This window comes from Leptopilina heterotoma, unplaced genomic scaffold (assembly GCF_015476425.1).
Source record: "Leptopilina heterotoma isolate Lh14 unplaced genomic scaffold, ASM1547642v1 Lhet_332, whole genome shotgun sequence".
Lineage (NCBI taxonomy): Eukaryota > Metazoa > Arthropoda > Insecta > Hymenoptera > Figitidae > Leptopilina > Leptopilina heterotoma.
The window spans coordinates 228,220-253,101 of NW_025111023.1; the positions used below are offsets into that span (position 1 = coordinate 228,220).

At 28.8% G+C, this 24,882-nt stretch overlaps 1 protein-coding gene across 5 annotated transcripts in view; it reads right to left on the bottom strand.

Moving 5' to 3' along the window:
- The window catches only part of LOC122505031 (large neutral amino acids transporter small subunit 2), a 38,910-nt gene that overhangs the window by 11,447 nt on the left and 2,581 nt on the right, over positions 1-24,882 (bottom strand). For 2 of the 5 annotated variants that reach the window (XM_043616442.1, XM_043616441.1), the window contains exons 7-11: positions 24,386-24,509; positions 23,130-23,330; positions 22,891-23,040; positions 22,603-22,780; positions 399-854 (exon numbers count right to left, since the gene is read on the bottom strand). In XM_043616442.1, the coding sequence (XP_043472377.1) occupies positions 793-854; positions 22,603-22,780; positions 22,891-23,040; positions 23,130-23,330; positions 24,386-24,509 (715 nt within the window). In that variant the 3' untranslated portion in view covers positions 399-792. Of the gene's footprint in view, positions 1-397; positions 855-22,602; positions 22,781-22,890; positions 23,041-23,129; positions 23,331-24,385; positions 24,510-24,882 lie in introns of those variants that run through there. The other 3 variants (XR_006301880.1, XM_043616443.1, XM_043616444.1) reach the window with 3 other exon arrangements.

The following is a 24,882-nucleotide window of genomic DNA, read 5'->3' on the forward strand; positions in this document are numbered from 1 at the left end:
ATGTTACAATATAACTAAATTCTTATTGGTTAAACCGAGGAAATTTTTTCAATCTTTGGTAATGTGACGTTTATCTGAATTATTTCCATCTATAACAAGTTACGTTTTCCATGCTTGTGTTATGAAAAAAGTAAGTTAGTATTGTACTTTTAAATTATCAAAAACCTGAATAAAAAGTGAGATTTTTGCTGTTAAAATAAGTAATAAATTAACTAAACATAATATTTAATTAATGCATTCGAAAATATTTAAAGTTTATTTATTATATCAAGTATCATTCAAACTTTATTTATAAATTCTGGATAATATAATTATGTACACATATTTTAAGTACTTTAAAAGTTTTTAAAATTTCACTAGAAGTAGTGAATTTGCTATAATTTATAATTAACTTTAAAAACAGGTTTTTAAACGAAAAATTTATAAAATCTTTCGTTAAAAAAAATATTCAATTTTTTAAATTTATAAATGTGGAAGAAATTTGGAGATTTTTCATAAAAAAAACATGGATCATTAATGTTGTGAATTTCATACCATGAAAATGATGAAAACCAAAAAAAATACAAATTTTAAGTAGAAATATAAATTCTTACAGCTATTCTTCAGATTCTTGATTGGATGGTATTTTACACCTTCTGTGTATAATAAATCATTGGTACATCAAGCGTATTTGGCATGCCCTAAAATTGTGACTTTGATATTCAGCTATACTTAATTGAAGATTGGATATTATTGTCTAGACAGTCTATATAATCCATTCATTTTCCACAAGTTAAAATCAAGTAAACCATTTCAGTCATCATGATCTTCTCTTGCTGCCATAAATAACTTCTGTACTGTATGAGTTAATTTCACTAGAAGAAAGTATTTCATTTACCATTATTATTTACTCAAAACTATTTTTAGCCCAAATTAATCCAACTCTCAGTTAAACTTGACTGTTAGATAGCCATAAGAAGTGAAATGCGGTAAATTTATTAGACACTTATCTGAAGTGGATATAATGTGGGGCTTAATCGAAATAATATTCTTATAACTGATTAATAATTACCAGGGTGGCGAGTTTTTTTTATCTTTAATCGGCTGCAATATCTTAGTCAATTAAATTTTGTTAGCTAGTGTTTTAATAACTATTCTAATTTTATTTACTTTTTCAAATTATTTATCCCTTATGGATATATTTACACGGAAAATCTTTGTTCAAGAAAGATTACAAAATTTCTTCAGGAAATGAGGATATGGAAAAAAATTTAGAAAAATAGTTAAAGTGTCTATTGAATTACTACGCAGACACACGGGTTTAGGAGGGGTCGCACACACACTGACACACACAAAGTATATTATTCTGTCACAGATTACACACACTATAATAACGCACCTAAAACTAACACTATCATACAACTATACGAATACATATAACGCTCGCTTTCGCACGCACGCATATAACATACCACGAGTTGCTTTGAATCTCTCTTATATACTAAACCTGCGTTTTCTTAGCCACTTGTGAGAAGAAATAAGGTTTTATTAAAATTAACTTTTTTCAATTAATTTAAATTAAAATAAATGTAATATGGAATAATTAAGTAAAGGTTAATTTTTTCGACTGAAAAGATTCTATATTTTGACGAAATTAAAAAGCTAGTAATTATTTTACTTATACATTTTAATATTTTTATATAAATTTTAATGTTTTATTCATTTAAATTTATATATTACAATATTTAAAGAATATATATGCAAAACCACTCCTTAAATCAATGCTAACCAATATAATAATTTACTATTATAAATTACGAATTCAAGTGGAACAATTTGTGACAAACAATTTTATTTTCTTAAATAGTATATACATAGAGACCTACACTTTGTGCGAAGCGCATAATCGCACAATTTTCAAAAATTACACAGAAAAAAATGCGAATGGTAAAAACAACCACATGCATTTGTGTAGTTAGAAAAAAAGTAGTTAAAACTACCATATTCAGCAGCATTTTAACTACACTTCCTCAGTTAGTGGAACCAAAATGAAGTAGTTGGTTTTATGTAGTTAAAATAACTACTTTACGTAGTTGAAATAACTAACAGATGCTTGTAAATGGCTCAACTATAGTGTAGTAGTAAAAACTATTGTTAAAAATAGTTAATTTTACTATTGTGGTAGCAAAAATAACTATTTTGTATTAGTTGCAAACAAAATGAGACTTACTGTTTTTATACAGTAAATACAACCTCTGAAAGTTGTTACTTTTATGATTTATGTAGTTAAAACAACTATTTCTTACTAGTTGCAGAGAAAGAAAGAAATTTACTGTTTTCATATAGTAAAATCAATTGTTGAAAATAGTTATTTTTACTATTTATGCAGTTGAAAAGATCATTTTTTTCTACAGAGAAAAAACGTGAGTGGTAAAAACATCCACATATGTGCAGTTAAAAAAATATAGTTAAAACTACCATATTCATCAGCATTTCAACTAAACTTCCATAGTTAGTGGAACTAAAATTGAATAGTAGGTTTTATGTAGTTAAAATTACTACTACACGTTATGATTGTAAATAACTCAACAATAGTGCAGTAGTTAAAAGTACTGTTAAAAATAGTTATTTTCGGAATTTCTGCAGTAGAAATATCCATTTCTTGCTATTTGCAAAATAAATTAAAATTTACTGTTCCAAAGAGTAAAAACAACCGCTGGAATTTGTTATTTTTGTGTTTAATGTAGTTAAAAGAACCAATTCTTACTAGCTTTTAATAATTTATCTCTATGGTGGTAAGAAACATTTATTTTTATAATTACAAAAGTCATAAAAGTAACAATTTTTATGTTATTTTTACTATATGAAAATAGTAAGTTTAATTTTTTTATAACTAGTAAAAAGTGGATAATTTTACTACAGAAATTCTGAAAATAACTATTTTCAACAGTACTTTTAACTACTGCACTATCGTTGAGTCATTTAAAATCATATGCTGGCTACATTTCAACTAAGTCCTTGAGCTTAAAAAATTAGTTACTGCAACTAAACGGAGTAGTTATTATGACTGAATCTAAGAAGAATGTTCTCAAGTACAATGCCAGTCATCGTAGCGTGCGAGCGAGGTTAGGTGGTTAGGTTATCGGTTTGTGAATGTTAGGGTCGTGCGTTCAATCCCCGGCGTTTGGGGATTTTTCTCTGTTAGGTGTATAAGAATTTAATATATAAATTATATATGAACAAAAATAGGTAAGAGAAAATATAAAAAATGGACCTCAATAATAATAAAAAACAAATAAATAATTTCATTTTACTACTTTAAATAGTTAATTTAACTATTTTTTACAGTTGTTACAACTACAATTTGTTACGGGCGCCTATAGGAACTATGAAAATTTAGTTACTACAACTAAATGAAGCAGTTAGTACGACTAACAACAAATAGTTAAGATAACTGTTTTAGTAGTTAAATTTACTGTAAAAATGGTATTTATTACCACATTTTACAGTTAGACTAACTATTCTGTCATAGTTCATTTTACTAAATAACGTTATGGGCGCCTATAGGAACTACAGGAAATAGTAAAAAAGTAGTCAAATTTACCATATTTTTTTTGTGTGTAAAAGAAAGTTTAAAGTTCTACGTATTATAATGTTTATGAATAAAATAAAATAAATTTAACGTCGCATCAAAACGCATAATTTTTTTTCATCGCACAATTTTTGAATTCTCGCATAATTGTGCATAATTATATTTTTTGTGCAAGAAATATAAAAATATTTCACAGTCTAAATCTGCATTAACGAAATATCTCTTTATAAATACATTTTATCATAAATTTATGAATAAAATTAATCATCCATAATTAAAAGGGCAATCCTAGTTGTAATTTTCAAAAAATCGGTTTTTCTTGTCTTGTATTTTTTCTAAGTTTACTCACACAACACCGAAAATTTCCTAAATATTTACTAAAAATTTACTTGCAAGCTTGGAAGTACATATTTACTTGCGAAGTTTAGTGAAAATTCTGCAAAGATTTAAATGTCCCATTTCAATAAATGTTGAGCTATGTAACTTTACAAGTAAATTCTTCGATGTTTGCAAGTAAATCTTTAATAAATTTGTAGGAAAGTTTCGGTACTGTGTGGGTAGGGTCTCAGACATATGTTTGTAAAATAATAAGTTGATATTTTAATAATTGAGTGAGATATAAAGCTTTAAAGATCTGAAGTAAGGTTCAGTTAAGTCTGACTTCCTGTAGCCCGTAAAAAAATTTCGTCTAATGAAAGAGTATGATAAAACTTTAAACTCGTTTTTCTTAAAACAGCATTTTGCAAATCGGTGATCGCACTATTTCTCAAACCTACTGCACTGAATCTCCGATTTTTCTTGAGTTTAGTGGGCTTTTTTAATACATAAAAATCTACTCCTCACATCAATAGAATGATTTCTTTTTTTAAGAAAGGGGTCGTCCATAAAGCATTAGATATTTGAAGGAGTAGGTGGGTCCATAAAATATCATGATTCATATTAATCATTAATGGAAAAAGCATCAAGATGGTTGGGGATAAAATTTCGGAAATTAAGTATGCTTTATGGATGACCCCAAACAATATCTTTTTACAGCTGAGAACCCACAGCATTTTTTTATCTTTTACTTTAACTAAATTCGTTTGAATTTTGTATTTCTGAGAAACCAGCTCCATGTTACCGTGTTCATCGCAAAAAATATTTCTTATGATGCTCTTTACTCTATATTTATAGAGAATAAGTTGCTTTATTTAAAAATGTTGGTGGTTTTTCTTAAAAAAAATTCATGCAAATGATAAATTTTTGTACCCTACAACTAGGGTTGCCCCCTTAATTATTTTCAGTGTATATATTATGAATAATGTAATTTATACTATAATTAAATAGAAACTTATTAAAATATTCTAGCTATATATTAGTTTAAAATGCAACTTTTAATTAACATAATAATGTTAAAAGCTTTATTTGGGTCCTTAATAACGTTTTTCTGTCAAAAAAGCATCAATTTGCACTTTTTAATTTTTCAACGCATAATTTCGCATAATAAACAGTTTTTTAGGGCATAATCCAGTAATTTTCAGCGTCATAAAATATTGTCCTTATATATACACTTAATAATTTAAAAAAAAGAACCATTAACTTTAATACATAAATTTTATAGGTCTAATAACTTGACAGTATAAACTAATTAACACTTTTTACCTCACACGGAAAAAATAAATTCTGTAAGAATTCCTGAATTTGTTCCATAATTGAGGATTTGTGCAAAGTTCCAGAAATTTTTAGAAATTCAATATAAGTATATCTGAATCGTTCCGAACTAATTACGAAACGGTTTTTGTGAGACTTTCAAAATCAGCATTGTAAATAAATTCCTGGAGAAATACAGGACTGGTCTATAATATTATCGAAATTTTGTCGTAGAAATTATATTTCTTCTAAAATAGTATTTACAAGCGTCTAATCAAGGAGAACTCCAGTTTAAATTTCATAATAATTCCCGAACTTCATCGAAAGAAAAGATGTGCCGACCCCGTTTCTCACAAGCGCTGAATAAAAGTAAAGTCTAGTATATAAGAGACTTCCCAGGTCCCTACAACCAGCGTGCGATTCAATGCGTCGTGTATAAATTATGTGTGCGTTAGAATATATGTAGGTAGCTATAAGTGTATTATGTATGTATGTGTGTGTATCCTCCTTAACCAATCACAGTTCGCCTTGCTTGACGAATGTCGATCAAGTATATACGCGTATACACAACTTCTTTTTTTATTTTCTTTGCTACGGAATTGTTCCGGAACTATTCTGTAGCCCTTATAAGAGCTTCTTCATATATGAAGCGACCCTCTGAATTTTTCCCGAACTCATCGGAAGTTCTACCGTCCAGACTATCTGAAATACTCAGCCGCTACATTTCGTAAAAACTACTACATAAATACCGAGTTCTTACCATATAATTCCTAAATATCTATTTTGAAAGTTCGACATTTCTTCCAAATAACAGCTCTACACGGAGAGAAATTTATAGTAGTGGGTAACATAATTGTGGTTAGGGTGACCATCTTTAATGCTACGTATACAGACAGCTATCTAGATAGTCACCGTTACCATCAATATCATCAGGAGTAACATCTTGGTAGTACGGGGTAGCATCCCAGGAGGAAAAGTCGGACGAATGTCGGATTATACAACCGCCTGGGATCCGCGCCCGTACGGACCGCCAGCACCGATGGTCTGTACCGATTCGGATCCTAAAATGCAACCGGCGCGGAACAGATTAGGCTCCGACTTTTGGATCCGCCTTTCTACTTTCGTCAGTACTGGCGCGGTACTGGATTTGTTCCGCCTGCAGATTTCATTCTTCTACGCGCGTCGGAAGAATGACGGATGTTAGGTCTGTACTGGCTCGGTGCTGGGGCGGATCCGACTGCGGATCTCGTCATTTATTGTTATAGTTTACATTATCAGTATAATCATAAATTTATTTTATTATTATAATTAGTTATTACAATAACTAATTGCATTTATTATAATATTATTATTAGTTAACCAATAAATAAATTAATAGTATTCATGCAAAGGAAGAATATAAGAAACTTAATTTTTTCATTATAAATATATATAAAAATCCAACTTTATTAATGTGCAATTAAATAAATAATTTTTAATAAATAATATATTAATTTGAAAGAAGTAAAATATATTTAACTTGAAAGAAAATGTGATCAATATATTATAATGCCTACAATAAATAACATATTAAATACAATATATAAAAAAGAGATTATTATTAATTAATTTATTATTAATTAATTAATAATCTCTTTTTAATTTAAACAATATATTAAGTAATTATTTATTGACACTTTTCTGCAAATTAAATAATTAAAAAAATGTGTTGTGCATTAAAATTTTATTCAATTTAATACTATTACTTATATGTTAAAAATTGTTTTGCAGTGAAGTTATGTTCATATTATTCGATATATTATGTAATAAAATATTAAAAAACATAATAATAAAAATATAACATTTTTTTAAACATTTTTTTAAACGAAATATTGAAATATTCATAAATACACATTCAGTAAAGTATTGAAAATATACCGGTATAACATCAGTCCGTATTTCCAAATTGCCTATTGCCGCGTAGTAATTTTACAATTTTTATTTCAGCTAGTGAGACTTGAAAGCATTTAAGGTTTGAGAGTTCCATGCGAGCGTAGCATAGTGGTTAGCGTGCGAGATTTCGGTTTGTAAATATTCGGTTAGGCGTAGGTTCGTACCCCCAAGCGTTAGGATTTTTCAAATGTGAATATAAAAAAATACCGTTAAGTGTATAAAAAAATGTGTAAAGTGAACTATCAATGAATTGTTATCAGTATTTATCTTTTGCAATTAATTATTATTTTTTTATTGATATATTTTGTTGAAATTATTATTTTGATCCGAGCCGGTTGTCAGGCGGTAGAATGCCAGCATTGCCAGCGCACATCTGGCTAGGAAATGAAAGATCCGCAGTCGGTACAGTGCCGGGTCCCAGCCGGTTGAATTATACACGGAACGGCTCTTCGCGGCCGGTTACCGGGCGGTAGAATGCCAGTTCCGAGACGGATGGCCAGCCAGCTCCTGGCCAAGTCATCTTTTGGTAGAATACCAGTTCTCGGGCGGTAGGCAGGCGGTTCCTAGCCAGTACAACTACTCCGGCGTCGGTACAGGCGAGGATCCACGCCGGTTGGAAATTTCCCACTGGGATAACTATATTTTTTTAGCATCTGTGATGGTTGGCAGTAGCATAATGATAGTATCGTGTAACATAATCTTTTTAACATCAAAATCTGACTATCCATTTCTCTCAGTGTATAATAATTACCGACTTTTGCTCATATCCTCAATTTCGGAACGAATTCAGGAACTATTTCCGAATTATTTTTTTCCGTGCATTTCGGAACGGCTCCATGATCTCTAGTGAAACAATAAAAAAATAATATTCTGAACATATTTATGTTCAAATTTAATTTTTCAAAAAACTATTATTATGACTTTTACGAATTATACTATGAATTTAATCAATTCATTATTAGCACTTTCAAATAATCCGTTAACCAAGCAATATCGTTTGCCGGTTATGTCAGTTTAGGCTAGGGTCTTAATCACCACTCACACAGATGTACTTGCGTAGTGCTTACTGCGCATCAAACGATTCTATTCCAGTTTCAAAAGAATTATAAAGAACTATTAAATCTTTTGAAAGAAATATAGAATTATTTCAAACATTCTCCGAAATTCTCCAGTTTCGTAAAAATAGAGAAAAGTTTCATTTATTATACAAAACATTTATAAACAGTCATAGAATTTTTTCCATATCTTCATTTCCTGAAGAAATTTTGTAATCTTTCTTGAACAAAGATTTTCCGTGTATCAAATTTTTAAAATATAAAGTAGAAATAATGCTAGAAATTCCCGGTTCAAAATGAATTTCCCAGTTTTCACGGTCAGTTTTTAAAATCCTGGTCAACTCGACACTCTGATTACTAAGTTCAAATTATTACTTGTTAAATTTTTAAGCGGACTTTCTGGTGCAGAATTTGTAAAAAACAATTTTTTAAAATCTTATTGTAAATAAAAAATGTATTATAGTTATTGCAAAAATTTCTTTTGCATATTGCTACATATTGCAAGAAGAGAATGTAGGTAGCGTTTTCCAAAAAGTACCTTTTATTCGGGGAAAGAGTTTCCGGCATCTGTTTTACATAAATTAAAAATTCAAACGGGGTTTTCTTCCTAAGGGTTTATCCTACACGGAGAGACCCACATTTGTAAAAATTACTAAAAATGGTTGCAATGACCGGAAATAAGGGGACTTTTAGCATAATAATGTACTACAGAATTAGATAAATTTACAAAAGAAATAGATAAATTTGCTACATTGAAATAGCAAATTTTAATATTTTGTGTAAGAGTTGTAAATGTAGCGAAAATTGATTATAGTTTTCTCTAATTTAATTAGACAAAATCTGACAAATGAAAACATTTTCCACTAAAACCTACTATCCACTGTAGTAATTTTTGGTGAGCAAGTGTGGCTAGCGAGTGCAGTCATATGGCGCCTGCATTTCTATTGGTTGCTAACCTCGTCAATCTCCGTAAATGAGCCGATGCCATCCGATCATTGACAGTGAGTATGTTTCGCGTATGTAAAAAAAATTTGGATATTATCTACAATAATTAAATATAAAGTGAAACGTAGGTCGTTCGTTATCTCAGAAATTGACCATTATAAATTAATAAATTTTGCATTTATTTCTGTCCCAAGAACTATGTCTTATAATAAGTTGTTAAAAGTAAACTGCTTTCTCGTAAGTGCTGTAAATTTTCATCATTCAATATATAAGGAAACAAAGATGTATACTTTCAGTGAAATTCGTTGTCGTGCGTGCAGTTGTGTATTAAAGGTATTAATTAACCGCGTCTATACATATAAGTGAAATAAACATGTGTGTGTCTTCAAATATTTATCCAACAAATATATAAGTGTGTGTGTGTCTGTGTATGTAAAAATCCTTCCAGTTTACCTCCATTAGTCAAGAATTGACGGGAAACCGGCGATTAAAATCCGTATTTTTTCTTTCACTCTTTCTTTCTGCATTTACAAACGACTATAGTAATTTTACGTACACAATACTTCTGAGTTTACTACAGTTGTTTGGAACTATTGGACGAAATAGTAAGAAACTTTGCTAATTTGGTGAACATTTGTCGGATTAGTGACTAAGTGTAGAAAATAGTAAAAAATACAAAAAGTCCCCTTATTTCCGGTGGTTGCAATGTGAAAATAGTAAATTCTAGTGTGATTTTATACAAAAATTAGTAATCTCGGTCTCTCCGTGTACAAAAAGGTGTACAGAAATTAATCACTTTGTGCTGCATTTATGTTAAAGAAAATAAACTCGCTTTCAGCATGTATTAAATAAACTATTTTTTAAAATGTTTTATAATTTTTATATACATTTTTCTCAAAAAATCAAAAAAATGATGTGTTTTTGGGTGAATTCACCCTTTTAGAAAATAACAGGGGGTAGAAATTAAAAATTTTAGAGGTTTTTTTTCGTTGTTTAGATAAACAATCGTACGGTTTTTGGTTTCTTAAAATTGGTTAGGTAGACTTCGAGAAAAGTATCTTCGTTCTCAAAAATGCATTTTCGAGAAAAACGCGTTTAATGTTTTCGTATATAACGTATTCATAAGTGAGTAAAAGTACGACCATAGATATTGTTATAACTTTTTTCTTCTGCATATTTCTTAAAAAATGTTTTAGGTGAGCAATATTATGATACTCACACTGAAAAAATGTTGAGTATCGTGCAATCCCAATCGTCGGAAAGTGGAGGAACTATAGTTTGGATGTGCTGCGTTCTCAATTCGGGAAATCTACGTTCCCATGTCGGTGGCGCTGAACACCCAAGATTTGAGACTCAAAACCTTGAGACTGCAATAGCCGCATCTTGGGCGCTCAGCACGCCCGAGTTGGAAATGCAGCTCCTCCAAACTAAAGTCGTATCACATTCGTAAATTTTCGGTCTACTTGGAACGGCTCGTCACCCAAAATTTTTTCCGTCCAGGAACATTATAATGTATCACATCCCCTAAACGCTTTTCTATAGATTTTTTTTTAATTTTACCATACGTTCTTATTATTATTCTTGAAATATTTGCAAAATTCTAAGAAATTTTAACCTCACGGAACCAGAGATACTGACTTTTTTCCTTGTAGCTATAAGAATAAGGTATATGATAAAGTGAAGACGATTTTGAAAATTTCGAAAATTTTTTGAAAATATTCAAATTTGAAAATTTATGTACTAATTTTTTAAAATTAAGATAACTCCGGTTGTTTTCAATATTTTTTCAAAATTTTTTTTTAAGTTTCTCAGTATAACTAGTACTTTTTAAATAAATTTAAAAAAAAAATTTTATTACCTAATTATTAAAAATTTTTCCAAAAAAATTTTTTTTTTACTTTTTAAAAAACACCCCCTTTTCGATTTTTTTATAGTGATAGCCAAAAGTAATAAGAAATTGTTCGTAAAAGTTTCATAGTGGGATCGCGATAACTTTTCGAGAAATCAACGAAGAAGTCTATGGCGCCCCGTTGAGACTGACGCGCTCACGAACGTATGTCCAAGAAGTTGGCAACGCCATTTCTTTTTTTCTGAACAAAATTTTGATTAAACTTAAAACCAAAACTTGTGCTACACCTACCTAGCAAACGATAACAAATATTGTGCTGGAAAAAAATTTAAATATTTTTCAAAAATTAAAAAAAATAGTATATTAAGCAACAAGAGGATAAAGGCAGCCATTTCTTTACGGTGACTTTTGTGACACGAGTGGAGGTCGAGTAGAGGGTTACTTTTACCAATTTATTTTTTTCAAAATTAATTTTACCAATGACCAATTTTTCAAAAATTTAAAATTTCCCACAAAATTTCTTTCCAAAACCAAAAATTCCAAAAAGAATATTTTCCAAAAATACCTTCTGGAAGATTTTAAACGACGAGAATGATCGCTGTCCCAGCTTAAAAAGTTCTACAGAATTTCACTGAAATCATTCTATATTAATTCTAGTAAATATTCTATAGAATTTCACTAGAACAATCTTACAGGATTTCTACATAAATTCTACTAAATTGAAGTAAACTTTAATTTTAAGAAATATAAAATTTGTGAAGTAATTTTTTAAAATTTTATGTTATTGTGTATAATTAAATTTTACATCTGATTTCAATGACAAATTTTATGCAAAAATTGTTTAAAACATTTAGATTTATAGATTTCATTTAACTTAGTGGTTACTAAGTTATATATTATGGTTATATAATAATATAATGTTTAAAAAAATATTCCACGAAATTTATATTTTTTCTAATTATAGGGTCATTTGGGGTAAATGTAAACGGAATATCTATTTTTCACCAAAAACATTAGTTTTTTTTTAAGGTAAAACGGACGGATTTCTTTTGCATGAACTTGTTACTATAGAGTTCCCTATAGGGAAAGAAAAGGTCTGGAAGAGATATCCATAAAAATATTGTTGAGCAGAATATTGTTGTGTTATCCAATTCAATGGAAGAGACAACTTTCAGAATGGAAGCACATTCCATATTCAGTGGATGAGGGAACCATATTATATTGTTGAATCAAATATGGATGTGACATCCATAGGCATGGTTGGGCTTACAATTCATGCTATGGATTTTCACATATGGCTGCCTCATCCATATAAACTTTGGTTGGGAGATCCATAGTTAGTTCAAAATTTCGATACATGTTGCGCACAATTCATTATCATGGCATCCATTTAAAAATGGTCGTCTCAATTTGTCCGTCGTGTCGGTTTCCTGTCACGTCTATATAATCGCGTTGTGAGTTTATTGTGTATAAATAGTGTTATAATTGTTTATTATTTATTATCGTTATTGTCTATTAGTGTTTATGTAAATTCATTTTCATGAAATATGTGTATAGTATATATAAGGAATATTATATGCTCAAATATTGTAGTTGCGTGTATAGTGTAGTGGATAGCGTTAGTGTTTAGTATGCGTTAGGTCTAGGGTTCGCGTCTCCCCCATCGGTTAATGATTTATTTCGTAAATATGCGGTTATTCAATAAGTGGTGTGTATTAATTAACAAAAATGTGTATAAAATATCTCAAGTGACATGGAATTTAATTAATTAAGTGATTCAAATTTTTTTGTTTCCTATTTCCATTACTATGGATCACCCAACCATAGGTCTTTTGCTGCTCCAACAATATACAGCCAGCCATAGAATATGGATGCAGCAACCTTAACTATGGATATCCCGTATTTTTCAATATAATATGGCTGTGATATCCATGTATCTGGATGTGTCAACTATTCCTTTTTCTCCGTGTAGAAAAATTTGATGAGGTACAAAAAAATATTGATGCACCTGAATCGCCTAAAACTGACTGTTTACATTTACCCCGAGATTTTGAAATTTTCCTAAAATTCGGGGTAAATGTAAACACCACTGTAGTTAAGCGAGGTTTAAGAAATAAGTTATTTCAAGTATACTATACTGTTTTAAGGGATGGATAGAGAAAGGTAGATTATGCATTTTGAGTCCCTCTAATTATGCGCTTAAATTGTGCACAATTATGCGGAATTATGCGCTTAAATTGTGTACAATTATGCGGAATTATGCAACTAAAAAGATGAATTCTGCGTTAATTATGCGATAAAATGAGCATGATTATGTAGAATTATGCAATTAAAAAGAATTCTGCTTCAATTATGCGCTAAAAAATGTTCATTTTACAAAATTATGCTGCATTTAAAAAAAATTTTTGATTTGGAACAGTTACTGGTTATTTTTCGAAACCAATTTCCCGAAAGGCCCTATCCCGAATGTCTAAAATCCCAAATACCTTTTTCCCGAATCTAATTTCCCAAAGATTTATGTACCCAAAATTTTTTTTTGTTTTTTATTAAAAATAGATATATGTGCGACTCCAAGTAAGAATTTAGTTTTTTTGGAGTAAGTAAACCAATTGCAATAAAATTCAGGAATTTTAATCTACACATAAAAAGAAATGTTTCCACCACACTTAATTCAGAAAAAAAATGAAAAATTGTTTATATTATGTTTATACAAATTTTTATAAACAAAACAGGTATTAAATAATAATTAAATAACTCTTGAACGACCAAACGAAATTGAATGAGGCAAACACTAAACAAATCTTTGCTGTGGTTTCTTTAAGATTCCGAAAAAAATTTTAACAACGGAAACATCTTTATACTAATTAGACATTCAGACACGGCCTTTCGGGAAAATGACCGGAAACGATGTTACTCATCATATATAGTACTTACTGCTTTTTAAAATTTAAGATTTATTTAATTTTTCAATAACATTTAACAAGTTAGTTAATAGTTTAAAAACTTATTTATTTTATTATTTAATTTAAAAAAATATTTTAAAAATAAAGAAACTAAAAAAAATTTTCCATGGTTTTTAGTTAAAAAAGCACTATTTTGAAAATTTTGAGTCTATTCTGCGATCATTATGCAAAAAGAGTACAATTATGCAGTGAGTAAAAAATTATGCAATATTATGCGCTCTAGAAACATGTTGTAAAAGGTTTAAAACATGAATTAACATAATATTATAATGTTTCTACTTGATTTTAAAAAATTATGGAATTATGCAATCGCATAATCTACCTTTCTCTAGGGATGGAAAAACTGAAAAAAAATTCTTCGTAGATGTATAGTAAATCAACCAGTTGACTGATAATGTATCATATAAAATAAACAATCAACCATTACAAAATTAGTTATGTAAAAACTTGAATAACTTGAACAAATTTTAATAGATTTTCATTCAACTTGGTAAAAAGAAGTTTTTTTTTATTTTGCTGAATAAGAATCTAAAATCAAATTTTTAAATTTCAAAATGGTGGATCCAATATGGCGGATGAACCTAAAAATAATATTTTTAAAAATTGATTAAATTTGCTTGAATCTGGATACTAGGGGGTTTTTGAGGTCGCTGTATACGAATTTGACGTCAAATTTTAAATTTTCAAAATGGCGGATCCAATATCGCGGATGAACCTACAAATATTTTTAAAAATTAATCAAATTTAAAAAAAAAAATTTTTTTTTTTTGATCAAATTTTTTTTTTGTAAAGAAGACCTAATTTCCTTTTTTATGTAATTTTACATTGCCAAAGTAATAAAATTGTGAAATAAAAGCAAATTTATTCAATTATTTTCTTTTAAAATGTAGTTCAAGTTCTGTTTACATTACCCCGAGTTTTCGAATTCTCGGGGTAAATGTAAACACTTAATTATTTATTAACTAAATTGACGGAAATAAAAAATCGAAGTCAATTTTTGTTAGGGCATTAATAAGGAAGAATTACATATTTTTGTTAGATTTTTTAATTTATTTTTATGCAAATGCGAGACAAAATACTGAAACAGTAAAACTTTGATTTTCAATCTTTTTTGCATTAAAAAATAACTTACATTATGGCATTGCCAATTGTCAAAATAAAATATTGGCAATACTCAGAACATCTTGTAGGTGAGCTGAGGTAAAAATATTGACGTCGTACTTATTTTTAAATTTGTAAATTTAGCTACATCTACATCTACTGTTTACATTTACCCCAAATGACCCTAAATCACTAAAATTTATTAGAATTCATGTAGCAATTTTATGGGATCGTTCTAGTGAATTTCTATAGAATATTCACAAAAATTTATATATATATATATATAGATCATTAATATTTTTATGTAATTTTTTTTTAAAAAAGTATATTTGGTAAAAAATTTTTTTTGGTAAACATTTTTTTTTGGTAAAATTAGTTTCGAAATATAAATTTTTGGAAAAAATAAAATTTGAAAAAGAAAACATTGGAACTGGTGGACTAGTAATAGTTACCTCCATTCGATTTAGGGATCTTTCGACGTTCAAAAGACTTATACTCACAGCGCTAATCTAGAAAATACCCTAAATCATATGGTAATAGACCAACAGTTCAGTCTTTTTGATTAAAATGCCAAATCGAGTCAATAAACGTGAAATCGAAAGATTCAAGAGGACAGAATTGACGGTGAAAAGCAGGATTGGCAGAATGCCCCCAATACGGTTTTCACGCGAAAACGTATTAGCAGAAACTCACCGCCAATACTATTCGCTCTCTTCCAATTCTGTTTTTTTACTGGGTATTTAAAAAAAATCACTCTTTTTGACTAAAATTTTTTTTGAAAAATCAAAAGTTTGGAAAAATAAAATTTGTACCGAATTGTGGTCGTAAGCACAATAATAAAATCTGAAAACAATGTTTCAAAAAGTTAAATAATTATTTTAAAATAATCATAGGGGAATTGTGGGTCACCTCCATTATTTAACAATATTTTAAAGTTTGATCATCCAATTTTTTTATTTTCTTTTGTTCGTCGAAAGTAAATTTTTCATTAGCATTTCATGTCTGTACAGCACTTTACAATTACCTATAAGTCGTAAACAACAACCAACTGAAAATTGCATTCAAATATTTATTTTGGGCATGTTCATGTTTTTATTGTTTTTACAAGGATTTTAAAAAATTGCCGAGTTAAAAAAAAATTTTTTAATATATTTTTTCTTTTTTTTTATCAAAATTTTGTTGATAAAAATGAAATGGCGTTGACAACAGCTTCTTGGACATACGTTCGTGAGCACGTCAGTCTCAACGGGGCGCCATAGACTTTTTCGTTGATTTCTCGAAAAGTTATCGCGATCCCACTATGAAACTTTTACGAAAAATTTCTTATTACTTTTGGCTATCACTATAAAAAAAAATCGGAGGGAGGGTCTTTTTCAAAAAATAAAAAAAAATTTTTTAAGGTAATAGAAATTTTTTTTTCTAAAAAATTTATTTAAAAAGTACTACACGGAGAGAAATCTGCTGCTAATATTACTCTAAAGAGCACATTACTTAAATTGCTTAACGTTTCTCTTATATTTTTAGCATGGATTCATATGCTTATTGTAAAAATACTTTCAATGCAATAAGCATAAGAGACAGTAGCTAATTTTGCACGAAATCTTTATTATAAATACAAAGAGAACGTGCTATAAAAGTATTAGATTCTTCTTATAAGAATCGCTCGAACTCCGACTGATTTTCAGGCGGACTTTATACAACACAATCTTACCTGTGTATACGCACATATAACTCACACACATATATATTTCTCTCTCTCTATATTTGATATTTCTCTGTCCTGTAAAACATTATATACTATATGTAGTATTTAATACTTGTTGCTGTTATAAAAAGATAATATTTATTTAATAGTAAGTATATTATTTAAAAATTATTGCATTTTTATTCGTGTTTGAATGTATAAGCAACATGTGAAAATTGTTAGGTTATGTTATTGCAAACGTCACCGAGTTGTACGCGTTCCGTTCCTCGAAACCATCCAGAGAAATATATGTGTGTGTGAGTTATATGTGCGTACACGCAAGTAAGATTGTGTTGTATAAAGTCCGCCTGAAAATCAGTCGGAGTTCGAGCGATTCTTATAAGAAGAATCTAATACTTTTATAGCACGTTCTCTTTATATTTATAATAAAGATTTCGTGCAAAATTAGCAGCTGCTTTTTGTTTTTATTGCATCGAACTCTCCGTTACATTAAATAGATGATTTCGTATATAAACTATTATAACCTCAAGCTAAAATTCTATTCAGCAGTGACTAATAAAATTTGTAAAGATTCTGCAAGCAATAATAGCAACAGATTTCTCTCCGTGTAGCTATAGGGTCATTTGGGGTAAATGTAAACAGAACTTGAACTACATTTTAAAAGAAAATAATTGAATAAATTTGCTTTTTATTTCACAATTTCATTACTTTAGAAATGTAAAATTACATAGAAAAGGAAATTAGGTCTTCTTTAAAAAAAAACAATTGATCAAAAAAAAAATTTTTATTTTAAATTTGATCAATTTTTAAAAATATTTTTAGGTTCATCCGCCATATTGGATCCACCATTTTGAAATTTAAAAATTTGATTTTAGATTCTTATTCAGCAAAATAAAAAAAAAACTTCTTTTTACCAAGTTGAATGAAAATCTATTAAAATTTGTTCAAGTTATTCAAGTTTTTACATAACTAATTTTGTAATGGTTGATTGTTTATTTTATATGATGCATTACACAGTGCAACAGAATTTCACTTTTTTATTATTTCTGGGATCGCATAGGGTGATTTTGATAGGTTTTTTGATGCTGAATGCGAATCCGTAATCAGAATTGTTCCATCACCCTAGGTTTTCGAGAAATTTGACCTTGAAAATTGAAAAATGGACGTTTTTGGGATACTTTTTGGATTTTTATCAGGGTACAAAAATTTTTTCTAGTGTTTTCATGATATGAGTACGAAAGCTCACATCATCCTCAACAATCTCCAATTTGAACATTTTAAAAATATTTTTTTTTCGATGAGTTATCTTTGTTTTTGTTAAATTATTGTTAAAGAATTTGAAATGATAAACAAAAAAGCAATGGTTCATTTATTTTTGATTTTCCTAAGAATGTAATAGTTTCTTTAATGAATCATTGGTTTCTGCTTGAGATTTAATGGGTTAATATTAATAATAGTAATATTATGATAATATTTTTCTCACTGTTATCCCATTTGACGTTACGATGCGAACTTCAAACAAGGATAGCTCATTGAAAAATAGATATTTTTAAAATGTCAAGATTGGAGATTGTTGAGAAGAATAGCTTTCATACGAATATCATGCAAACACTAGAAAAAATTTTTGTACCCTGATAAAAAACAAAAAAATACCTGAAAAACGGCATTTTTGCTAATTTTACGATGCGACGCGAACATCAAACAAAGATAACTCATCGAAAAATAGATATTTTTAAAAGGTCCAAATTGGAAATTGTTAAGGGGGATATGGGCTTTCGTACGCATATAATGAAAACCCTAGGAAAAATTTGTATATATACAACCCTGATAAAAAACCAAACTCTCTAAATCTGAATATGTGAAAATTCACATATTTGTACGTTATAAGTCGTCTTCTCGATCAATAAGTGCATATACACTTATAATAAGTGAAATTTCATTTAGAATAAGTGAAAAATTCACTTATTTATAAGTGTATATGCACTTATTGATCGAGAGGACGACTTATAACGTACAATAAGTGAAATTTCACATATTCAGATTTAGAGAGAAAAGTACCCAAAAAACGGCCTTTTTTCAATTTTCAAGGTCAAATTTCTCAAAAATCTAGGGTGATGGACCAATTCTGATTACGGATTCGTGTTCGGCATCAAAAAACCTATAAGAATCACCCTATGTAATCCCAGAAATAAAAATGCTGTTGCACTGTGTTATCAGTCAACTGGTTGATTTACTATACATCTACGAAGAATTTTTTTTCAGTTTCTCCATCCCTTAAAACAGTAGTATACTTGAAATAACTTGTTTCTTAAACCTCGCTTAACTACAGTGGTGTTTACATTTACCCCGAATTTTAGGAAAATTTCAAAATCTCGGGGTAAATGTAAACAGTCAGTTTTAGGCGATTCAGGTGCATCAATATTTTTTTGTACCTCATCAAATTTTTCTAGGGAACTCTATAGTAACAAGTTCATGCAAAAGAAATCCGTCCGTTTTACCTTTTAACAAAAAAACTAATGTTTTTGGTGAAAAATAGATATTCCGTTTACATTTAGGGGCCGTACACATAATACGTCACGCGGCTAGGGGGAGGGAGGGGGTCTAAGAATTGTGACTAAGTGTGACATGGGGGAGGGGGGGGGGTGAACTCATGTGTTACGTCACAATCTTTTAAATTCAAAGATTATAAGAAATTATATGTGACAATGTCACTTTTTCTATATAAAACAAGTTAAAAATGCTGTAAACTATTTAATATCTATCACGTACCTGTTTAACATCTATTGGTATATTATTTATAATATGATAAATAATATATTCTCTTAATTTGAATCAGTTAAAAATCATGGTTTTTACTGACAATCAGCAGTGACTGACTTTTTGCTTCTGAATCAGTTAAAAATAACTGAAAAATTATCCACAAAACACCGAAATTTTTCTAAATATTGTATATTAAAGATTTGCTTGCATAATTCGAAAAATTTACTTGCAAAGTTTATTTTAAAATTGTGTAGGGTCAATTGGGGGTAAATGTAAACAGTAGATGTTTCAGCTAAATTTACAAATTTAAAAATAAGTACGACGTCAATATTTTTACCTCAGCTCACCTACAAGATGTTCTGAGTATTGCCAATATTTTATTTTGACAATTGGCAATGCCATAGTGTAAGTTATTTTTTAATGCAAAAATGATTGAAAATCAAAATTTTACTGTTTCAGTATTTTGTCTCGCATTTTCATAAAAATAAATTTAAAAATCAAACAAAAATATGTCATTCTTCCTTATTAATGAACTAACAAAAATTGACTTTGATTTTTGATTTTCGTCAATTTAGTTAATAAATAATTAAGTGTTTACATTTACCCCGAGAATTCGAAAACTCGGGGTAAATGTAAACAGAACTTTAACTACATTTTAAAAGAAAATAATTAAATAAATTTGCTTCTATTTCATAATTTCATTAATTTGGCAATGTAAATATTACATAGAAAAGGAAATTAGGTCCTCTTTGAAAAAAAAATTTAAAAAAAAAAAAAAAAATTTGATCAATTTTTAAAAATATTTTTAGGTTCATTCGCCATTTTGAAAATTTAAAATTTGACTTTAAATTCGTATTCAGCGACCTCAAAAACCCCCGAGTAGCCAGATTCAAGCAAATTTGATCAATTTTTAAAAATATTATTTTTAGGTTCATCCGCCATATTGGATCCACCATTTTGAAATTTAAAAATTCGATTTTAGATTCTTATTCAGCAACCTTGAAAACTTCTTTTTACCAAGTTGAATGAAAATCTATTAAAATTTGTTCAAGTTATTCAAGTTTTTACATTACTAATTTTGTAATGGTTGATTGTTTATTTATATGATACATTATCAGTCAACTGGTTGATTTACTATACATCTACGAAGAATTTTTTTCCAGTTTTTCCATCCCTTAAAACAGTAGTATACTTGAAATAACTTGTTTCTTAAACCTCGCTTAACTACAGTGGTGTTTACATTTACCCCGAATTTTAGGAAAATTTCAAAATCTCGGGGTGAATGTAAACAGTCAGTTTTAGGCGATTCAGGTGCATCAATATTTTTTTGTACCTCATAAAATTTTTCTAGGTAACACTAGCAACAAGTTCATGCAAAAGAAATTCGTCCGTTTTACCTAACAAAAAAAACTAAGTTTTTTGGTGAAAGATACATATTCCGTTTACATTTACCCTAATTGACCCTAAAGATTTAAATTTCTCACTCCAATAAATGTCTATCGTCAAATTTTCTTAAAAATATAGCTTGAAAGTTTACTGAACATTTGAATTACATTTTCGACTATTATACTTTCGTGAAAATTTTCCTGAAAATTTAAGTTAAATTTTCAGGAAAGTTTCGCACTAAACACTTATTGAAGTGGGATATTTAAATCTTTACACAATCTTCACTAAACTTTGCATTTAAATATTTCGAAGCTTGCGAGTAAATCTTTAATAAATTGTTAGAACAGTTTCGGTGCTATGTAGGTAGTTAAACGTGACTAATTTGAATTAATAAAAAAAAATTGTATTGAAACATCAATTATTTTTAACTAATTGTCAGAAAAAATATTACTATTTGAATTAGTGTCTGATTTTTTGCTTTTAAATCAGTTATTTTTAACTGATTCAATAATTTAGAGTGTATAGGATATAATATATAATGTCCAATGTATAAAATTTACAGTGAAATTTACGTGTGTGACGTGACGTAGGGGGAGGGGGGGTTCAAGATTTGTGACGAAGTGTGACATAGGGGGAGGGAGGGGTTAAAAATGGTCAAAAATCGCGTGACGTATTATGTGTACGGCCCCATTATGCTAAAAGTCCCCTTATTTCCGTATTATGTGTACGGCCCCTTCCCCCAAATGACCCTACTGAGAAATTTAAAAAAAAATTTTGAAAAAATATTGAAAACAACCGGAGTTATCTTAATTTTAAAAATTAGTACATAAATTTTCAAATTTGAATATTTTCAAAATCGTCTTCACTTTATCAATCTTATCCTTATACGCTACAAGGAAAAAAAGTTTCAAGAAAATTGCTAACAATGTAGAAAAATCGTCGATCATTTGACATGGAATTGCTCATAAACATAAATTGTTCATAGATGTTTTTCAAAAACTAATATATAATACACGAATACATACTCATTTTGAACCAAAATGTACAAAAAAATTTCTAGTTTACCGCCTCGTTTTTTTTTTAATTACGAATTAAAGCTTCTATTTTATGACGTTATTTGTAGTATTTTCTACTCCCATGTGAATTGACACATGTACGACTTTATTTGTAGTAGTACACGGAAAAAGTATCGGCACGTCAGATGTACAGGTTGTGTCAAATTTTCTTCTACATTTATTTTGCACGCCATCTGTGCCAGTTTGGCGTATCTGACGTGCATTACGTACGTCTGATATCTCGAAATGGCACCTCAGACGTGCAAAATGAAATGTACTGCTGTTAACACTGTCCTTGGCGCATCTAATGTCCCGGAATTTTTTCCGTGTATGTACAGGTTGAGCTAAAAGTATCAGAACGTGACCAGACCAGAAAGTCTACTTAATTCAAACACTGAATTAACTAAACTTAGGAAATTATTTAATTGAGATAAAAAAGAGCCGACGGATTCAAAAACTCGATTAACGTGCAGACACACGCTCTAATATTGGTCAAGTACCAGTGAGTGTCTCTGGATCTGTCTGTGCTACTGGAATGACATTAGAAGGTATGTTCGCGCGCTAATCGAGTTTTTTTATCCGAGAGCTTAAATGATGTATAATTAAAAAAGTTAAAACTATATTCATAAATAATAAAGAAACTAAACTTACTGTTAAATTTTTGAAAACTCATAGGTTTTTTTTTCCAACAAACTCCTACTAAATAAGCGGGAATACCTGTTAACGTAATAACTAATCCCATGCCAACCTCAAAAGGTCGTTCATAACATGGAACAATCACTAGAAATGCACAAACCACAACAAACACAATTGGAATCCAGAGAGAAATCTAAAAATTTTAATTTTATAAAATACATTTTACAATTTAAACAGAAATTAAAATAAATTAAATTAAATTAAAATAAAATAATAAATCTTATGATTTTTGTCGAAATTTACCTTGATAGGTCGTGGCATTTTGGGTCGCTTATGTCTCAACCAAAGAACTCCAGCCACAGAGAGCATTATAAAGAACGATTCAACAATTGTACAATAAGTGATAAGAACATCCAATTTATTAGTTGAAAGCATTATCAGAGACAAGAGGCACTGAAATTTTTTTTAATAGATTAAGAAAATATTTAATAAAGTTCTGTAGTAAATTGGTCTTGTAACATAAAAAAAATTTTTATTCTTACCATAAATACTAAGGCCGGTGTTGGTGTAAATTTATTGACATTTATATGACTCAACATTGATGGAAAATGTCCATTTCGAGCACCTACGAAACACATTCTCGATGATGTCATTATATGAACACTCAAACCTCCAAAAGCCGATACAGCTACCATTACCGGCAGTATCCAAGACATCACACCCAGGATTTTATCTCCAAAAGTCTAACAAAAACAATTTATACAAATGATTGCTTTCAGAATAACAAAATAAATTCATAATTTTGTATTTACATTTAATAATTTAATTTAGAAATTTTTTAGTAAAAGAAAAGAGGTTATTTTCACCCAATCTCCTTTTCTACGTAATGCAGTTGAAGTTCTGTTTACCTATACATTTACACCAAGATTACAAATTCTCGAAGTAAATGTAAACAGTTTATTATTTATTAAGTAAATTGACAAAATTGAAAAATCAAAGTCAATTTTTGTTATAGCATTAATTAGGAATAATTATAAATTTTTTTTAATTTTTAGTTTATTTTTATGCAAATACAAGTCAATATACTAAAACAGTGAAACTTTGATTTTCAATCTTTTATGAATTAAATGATTACTTCACGGAAAAAGTATCGGCACGTCAGATGTACAGGTTGTGTCAAATTTTCTTCTATTTATTTTGCACGCCATCTGTGCCAGTTTGGCGTATCTGACGTGCATTACGTACGTCTGATATCTCGAAATGGCACCTCAGACGTGAAAAATGAAATGTACTGCTGTTGACACTGTCCTTGGCGCATCTGATGTCCCGGAATTTTTTCCGTGTTGGAGTACTGCATTGTCAATTGTCAAAATAAAATATTGGCAATACTTAGCACCTCTTACAGGAGAGCTAAAGTTCGTCGTAGTTAATTTCAAATCTTTAAATTAATTTTTGACATCAGAAACTCAAAAACATTGTTTTGTTGTATTATTAACCATCAAAAGAATAAAAATATTCTACATTTAAGTGGAATAGTTTTGTTTTGAGAGAAAATTAGAAGAGAATTTTTCCTCTAAACTGGAGATTACTTTTTTCTGAGTATACAAGACATTCAAAATAATTTCAAATAATTAAAATAAAAATGCATCAAAACTTAATTCACTGAAAATAAGCTGCAGTGATTTTTCATAAAAAGTAATCATCACTTTTTGAAGAATTTTAATTTTAAACGAATCGGGTCAAAGGTAAAAAAAATTCCTCAAAATAATATTAGTTTTAATTGACCATTAATACTTACAACAGCAATTGCATTTGACTGTGACATTGCATACGGTGATAAAACAGCCAGATATGCTACGTTTGTCAATACGTAGATTAATGTAACCAAAGGCAATGAAATGTAAATAGCACGTGGCAAGTTCCTACAAAAGTGCAAACAATTTATTTAAAAAAAGTCATCGTCTACGATTTATTCAATTCGCAGATACAGTACGTCCTTGTTATTTTGATGATTCACAAGATTAATCAGTATAAAAAGCATTTTATAATATATATATATATATATATATATATATATATATATATATTATTTATTTTTAATAAAAATATATTAAAAATGTAATAATAAAATATGTATATTATATATTTTTATTTTAATACGATAATTAATAAAATTATTAATTTAAAATAAAATAAACAAATATTTATTTGAAAACATTTATTTTTTTTTACATTTAGCAAAGTATAATTTGTCAATAAATTCAGCAAGGAACTGTTTTTTAAAGTGAAAAAAAA